This window comes from Diceros bicornis, chromosome 15 (assembly GCF_020826845.1).
Source record: "Diceros bicornis minor isolate mBicDic1 chromosome 15, mDicBic1.mat.cur, whole genome shotgun sequence".
NCBI lineage: Eukaryota > Metazoa > Chordata > Mammalia > Perissodactyla > Rhinocerotidae > Diceros > Diceros bicornis.
The window spans coordinates 39,027,204-39,034,103 of record NC_080754.1 but is presented as its reverse complement, the minus strand read 5'-3'; the positions used below and the strand labels follow the sequence as shown (position 1 = coordinate 39,034,103).

General features: G+C 48.1%; 1 protein-coding gene across 1 annotated transcript; it reads right to left on the bottom strand.

Annotated features, from left to right (window-relative positions):
- Positions 1–4,692: 4,692 nt before the first annotated feature.
- On the bottom strand, positions 4,693–6,534 carry MAGEF1 (MAGE family member F1). Its single transcript, XM_058555612.1, is given in 5 exon segments — positions 4,693–5,361; positions 5,363–5,870; positions 5,873–5,944; positions 5,947–6,421; positions 6,523–6,534. Coding segments are annotated over 5 exon segments (1,254 nt in total). The 3' UTR covers positions 4,693–5,174.
- Positions 6,535–6,900: the final 366 nt, after the last annotated feature.

Sequence of the window (6,900 nt, the reverse complement as noted above, 5' to 3'; positions counted from 1 at the left end):
CCCTGCTGAACTCCCACAGTAACTCTTGGGTGCAGATCCGTGTTTATTCATTGTTTTGGACACTCGTGCCAGCTCTGCGAGCTCCTTCAGGGCAAGGAAGGCATCTCCTACTTGACCCTCCCCCTCCGCTCACTCTGCCTGCAGGAGCTACTTCTCAGAATGTGCCTGGTTTGCTTCCGCCCGGGGTCTTCCATGCTTGCTCTTCCATCTGCCAGCAACCCCTCCTCCCCAGGACCCCCAGACGGTTTGTGGGCTCCCTGCTTATCAACCTGCAGTTTTGACTCAAATGTCACTTCTCGGCGAGGCTTTCCCTGACCACACGATTTGAAATTGCACATCCTCCTAGCACTCTTTCCCCCATTCCTGCTTCATTTCTCCCTACGACGTAGTTGTCCATCTGACACGCTGCATTACACTTCTTTATTATCCATCTCCTTACACCAGTAATATAAGCCCTATGAGGGCAAGGATTTTTGTCTGTTTTGTTCTCTGCTGTAATCTCACCACCTAGTATGTATGTCTAATATGGATAGAAGATGCTCAATAAATATATATTGAATGAGTAAATACATTTTATAATAATAATAGTTACCACATACCAGATACTATGGTAGATGCTTAGTAATTCCCTCATTCAGTCTTCACAGTGTTTTGGGGTAGGCAGCATTATCTCTACTTTAAAGATGAAGAAACCAAAGCTCAGAGAGGTTAGGTAACTCAGCTGAAGCCACACGCTATCACAGGGCAGAGAGAGGGACTGGGATGCAGATCTGCCTGCTCCAGGCGCCAGGAGCTTTCCATTTCAGGAGGTCTCTGTTCTCACGGTTCAGGTGATGGGGCTGTCCCTCACTGTGCTGACACCCAGCAGGGATCCTGAGTCTTCACAAGGTGAGGCTGCTGCTTCCCTTGCACTGACATCCCCACTGCACGGACCACGGAGCTGCTGCTCAGAGCTATCATTCTTCAAAAATTGGCTTCTCTCCCAATTCGGGTCCCTTCATGTGACAAAAGGCCCATGACTCTATAAGTGGAGAAGCCAACTTGCCCTTCCCCCTCCTCACTGCCTCTGCTCTCTAGCCTGGGTGTTGTAGGTTACGGTATAAATGAGCAGGAGGAGAGGTTTTCTTTCCTTCTCTCTCGGCCCCATTTTCCCAAAGGGAGGCTGGTTGCTTCCTAAGAAACTTCTGAAGACTAGCAAGGTGGAATGCCGGCAAGAACACAGATTTAGGTTCAAGTTCTGAATCTGCTGCTCACTAGCTACGTCATGAGCTTGGGCAAGTCATTGAACTTGTGCGTTGACAGAATGGAAGGAATTATTCTTTCCCTGTGGTTTTCCCACAGTATCATAATGTTGGCAAATGCAGATGCATGAGACAATGCGCATATCATACTTAGCACCACGCCTGACATATATGGCTTAATAATGCTGGCTGCTATTGTTATTGGTCATGACTGGCTCGGGACCTGGGCAGGGCCTGCAATCAGCCGGTAGGACGCAGTGTGGGGTGTGGATAACAGCTAACCACTACTCCAATCACCCACCAAACTTTTTTCTAGAGATTCGGTCTCAGAGTTTGGAATGCCTTGTTCAAGGTCACATAGTTATGATTTTTAAAAGTCCTTGATTAGAACACTTTTCAGAATACCTAACCTCCTTAGTACTGTATGTTTCTGCTGGGAAGTAATTGTTGCCCTCTCTGCTGGGCTGCACAATTTGAGGAATACTTTGCACAAACATCAATTGCCACCATGACCAAGGCATGAAGCATAATTATCTCAAGTGGAAACTATGATTGAGCCTGTGAATTGAGGCCTGATTTGCAAGGGCTATAAATGAGCTGCCACCTCTGGAGCACTGAGTCTGCTAGATGCAGGGGCTGTAACCAACCTGAGCCTGTTTCCAAACACCCATTCTCCAAGTTCCAATGGGCCACAAGTCCCAACTCTGGTGTCAAGATCCTTGCAGACTTGGTGGCTGTACTGAGACGTTCCCATTGTCCAAGACATGCTTCATAGTTTTCAAGGGCATTTCCTTTACTGGCTTTGCTTTCTAGTTGGCGTATAAGTATGATTTGAACCAATCTATCTGCCACTACTTCCCCAACAGCAATGCCCTGCTCTCCTCACCCACAGTGTTTCACCTAGGAAGATCTAGTTCTGTTTGTGCCTGAAGAGGAAGGAGACGGGGGATCCAGGCCTTTCTTCTCCCTCATGTGAATGACCATAAGCAATAGGAGAATTCATCTCTTGCCCTCACCGTGGCCAATGTCTGCTCTACATGAGCCCAAAGGCCATACTTTCAGTACTTCTGAGAGGCTGATGATGGCATCTATGACATGGGAGGTCTTTCATCCTGAGGCAAGGGTACGAAATTTGCCAGCCCTTTTTACCACCTGGAAACAATGCTGGGAATCTTCTTTGCAGGTCCACAAATGTTATTTGATTGTGCCATGGCATGAAAGATTTAATTTGAGGCTTAGCAGAGAGAGCAAACTAAAGTAGATTGAGGCAACATGGCCTATGAGGGCAAGACATGATGAGGTTGAGCAAAAATACACCCTCTACATGTAGTCAGCACTCTGAGAACACTGGGGAGAGAGCAGAGCAGGGATCTATGTGCACAGATAATTCTCCAACTTTATTTTAGCCTCCTTTTTACCCTCCTGGAGGCCAGTGTCTTGTCATAATTACCTGGGCTACACAGTCCAGCAGCGTTTGAAGAAAGAACGTGAGTCTGAAGACAAATGACCTAAGTCTGGAGGGTGTCCCAAGAAGAAATGTAAAACAGCGAAAAGTGTGGGCTTCTGACTCAGTCAGACTTCGGTTCCAATCTTTGTTTTGTTATACACTATCTGTGAGACCTTTATCACTTCTCTGAGTCTCAGTTGCTCGGTGCAAAATGGAACACATAGTATCTATCCTGTAAGATTGTTATAAAAATCATTAAAACATACGTAATGCACTAAAAAGCTGGCCCCTCTTAGGTATTGAATAAATGGCAAGTATTACCATCATTAACATCTGTAAAATAGAGGAATTTAGTTAATACCTACTTTGCAATGTGGTTGTGAAAAGTAGAAGAAAAAATGCCTTTGCTCTACAGTAGATGTTTAATAAACGGTACTGTTGTTAGTCCTGTCTTTGCCAGATGTAACATGTATGACCTTCAGCGAAGTCACCTCTGGCACTGGTAAAACAGGGGGTATTTCTACTCTACCTCACTCCCTTAAGGTCTGTAGCAGCAGCTGGAGATAGCTACACACTCGCTTGTTTATTGGAATTGTGATAACTACAATCACACACATGTTGGAAGCCAGGGACGGGGAACAATGTGCTAGTATTAAACACACTGGATTGGGGGCAAGGGACTTGGGTTAGTCTTGGTGCTGTCTTTTGCTGACCAAGTGACTTAGCCAAATTACCAAGTAATCTGAGCCTCAGGTGCACACACCACTGACCTCTCAGCAGCTGTGAGAAAATACAAATGTGAGAAATTCTCATCATTATCGTTCCTTGAGGGTAAAACCAGTCTTCCCATTTTAATCTTTGGAACCCAGCAAAGTCCTTGGCATATAGTGGGCACTCAACATTTTTGTTTGTTTAGTGAATTATAAACTGCACAGAACTCACATTTTTAATCATTAGTAAACTTTTTTGCCCATAAGCTTATAGCTTTTGGTCTCAACCTGATTTGTTGGATCGCTGGGCCTGTGTCCCAAAGTATTTGTATTCCATGCTAACTGTAACACACTTAGAAATGCTATTTGGACACAACTGAAAGCAGAAAAAAACTGGCAGTAAAGAGAGAAGGCAGCTCTTCTGCATATGGCAGCTGTAGGGGACAGTTTCACAATCCCCCTTACCCCCATCTCTGGTTTGGTTACCACCTTTCTATGTTCCCTACTATTCTATGTACCTATTTTGCAGAGTTTATTCCCAGAATGCAGGCGGTAGGCATGGCACAGGGCTGAGCTGCTTATGTAGATGACCCTTCATGGCAAGTTAAGAATGCGAGGAATGCCATATGAGTCTCCTCCAATGGGAGGTGGCAGGTGGAAAGTGGCAGGGAGAAACACGGATGAGGGCACTGGGCTTCCTGGGGCCAGGGGAGAGATCTTGAAGTGGAACTTCTTGGTAGCAGGGGACATCATATGAACCCTCCACTCACACTACATAGTGTTCCAAAATTGTTACAGTATTTGTTCTCTGAGGGCTTTGGTAGAAGAGTGAAGCTTGTAGAGGCTGAAAGAAGAGAAATGGAGAGGACCAAACACCAAGTCACCATCATCGTTTGTGCACTGTAATAAACTGCCCTGGAACAAGAGCACTGGCAGAGGCAGGGTGTTTTCCAGACCCCCCAGGTATCAAGTCGTCTTCCCACGTTACTGAGGAGCACCTGTGATCTTATGTTATTTTGAATACCATCTCTGGCATCCAACTTCTTCCTCTTCCCCCGCCCTCCTGAAGTCTGACTAAACATAACCTCAGCCAAGCCTGACCCAATCATCCCAGCTGGGTTAGGCGTCCCTCTGTAGCCTTCAACTCACCACACTGTAATTTATGGTTTATTTACTTACTGTCCAGTTCCGAAAAGTAGGACTTGTATCTTGTTCAACATTCTATTCCCGAATAGTGCAACATGCAACAGAACATGCTCAACCAATGTTTAAATTTATTAAATGTACCAGGGTATACTTCTAATTTATTGCATTTTTATTTTTCTCTAGATATTATAATAGCTAAGAAAATAGAGGTACATGTCAGTCTGTTTTCTTTATACAATAGACAAAAAGCGTTGGGAAGCTAGGCACCAACCAGCTATTTTTTTCCTGGTACCTGATCATCATACTGCTGAGTTCCTTCAAACCATTAAACTGCAGCATTACGATGCTGCATAATTTCAAGATCACAGAGTGTCAAGTTTTTCAATCCATTTCACAAAATCAGCAAAACTCTACAACAAAATCCTACAGGAAAAAGTAAACCAATCTCATTTATAAATACCAACTTAACAGTATATTAAATTTAACAAAACGTAGCAAGATACAAAATCTAAATCCTAGTTACACAAATTAGATGTCTACAGAAAGAACGACCCTCCCCCCACCTATACTACTTATAACTCAGACAGCAGCTTCCATACCTATGGGGACCCTGCTGGCCACCCACCACCCTTACCAGGGGCGGATGCCGGCCCTAGCACTGGCCCTAGCCCTAGCCCTCATATTGGTCTCATCTGCCAGGGCCTCACGGTACTGCACTGGCCAGCGCTGCGGTTCTTTCTTAAGGAGCTTGGCCACGAACCCCAGGACTTTCATCTTGCTGGTTTCCAGGTTGCTTCGGGAACCCCAAGAGAATTCATTCCGGTGGATTGGTGCGAGGCACCCGCCTGTAACTGAGGTATCGCTGCTGCACGAAATCTTCCACAATAAGCCTCTTCGGGTACCCAAAAAGGAAGCGATACTCTGAGGGACGCACCCCCAACCGACGCAGCATCTCCCAGACCTGAGCCTCCCTGGCGCTATTACCTTTCATGTAGATAAGGCCCAAGATCATCATTAAGAGACCCAATCTGGGGCCATCTCCTCCCAGATCCTCGTCCTCCTCCTCAAGAGGTTTTAGTTTGTTGATCAAGATGTAAGTGTGGTGCCTGCAGCCAAGCTGTTTCAGCTCGAAACCAAAGACATACCGCAGATGCTCTGCGGCCCTTGCGATGATCTCGGGGAACAGATTCTTCAAGTGTCCGATAATGTATTTCACTACCTTGGAACGAGTGATGGGACTCTTCTTCTTGTCCTTCACGAGCAGGAACTGCACCAACTCGGCCACCGTCCGATCCAGACGGCGGCAGGCCCTGCGCCGGGCAAGACCCTCACGCCTTTCGGGATGAAGGCAGGCTCCGCAGCCCCCTCCTCCCCGACAGCGCCAAGGTCGCCTTGGGGCTCTCCTGCAGGAGGGGGCTCGGGGCCTCCTCCTGCGAGGCGGTCAGGGCCTAGGTCTCACCGTCATGGCCGCCATTCTTCTCCCCCTCGGCCTGAGGGATGGGGAGACCTCCCGCTCTCGGATTTCTGCAACATGTTTTCGGGCAGGCAGATGCAGAGCGCGTACCCAGGCCGAGGGGTGTGCAAGCCGCTGCGCCAACCCCGGCGGAGGGGTTGGACAGTGGCTGGGGCGGCAGGAGGAGGACTAAGAGAGACGATAGACGGGGCTTTGCGGCTGCTGCACGGCACCGCAAAAGGCTCGGGACAGTTGCCGCAACGCACCCAACGCCGAACCTGCGGCGCGACCGCCGCGCAGCCTCAGTCCGCGCCCGCACGCCGGCTCGCAGGGCCACTTCCGGCCAACTCAGCCAAGATGGCGTCCCGGGGCGCGTGAAACCCCGCCTCTTCCGGCTCCCTCCGGATTGCGGGATACCCGCTGGCTGTTGTGGATTCCAGGGCAGTGGGGAAGTGTGCGCTCAGAGGTGCTGTGTAGACTCACAGCTGGAGTCGGGTAACCAGGGCTTTCTCATCCAAGGCTTGCCGAGTGGGGCATGTTTCAGTGTACAAGCATGAAATAGGGATGGAGTTCTGGCTACGTCTTTTCGGCAGGTGCTTATTTATAAGAGTGTGTACCAGGATTTGAGTTTTACTGTGGCTCCAGTGCAGAGTGCATGGAGGTGAAGGCTGGGAGATGTGCGGGCCAGTTAGTGAAGGGCCGTGAACAGGATGCTAGGGAGACTGAAGTTTATTCTGAACATAATGGAAAAATACTACAGGGGTATTTAAGCAAGGGAGTATCTGGACCAGATCTGTATCTTACAGTCTCTGGTGGCGGTGTGGAGGATGGTTGGAGTAGGGCCAACTAAAAGCTGGGAATCCAGTTTGGAGTATTATTATAGTGCAGAATAGGAACTGAGAC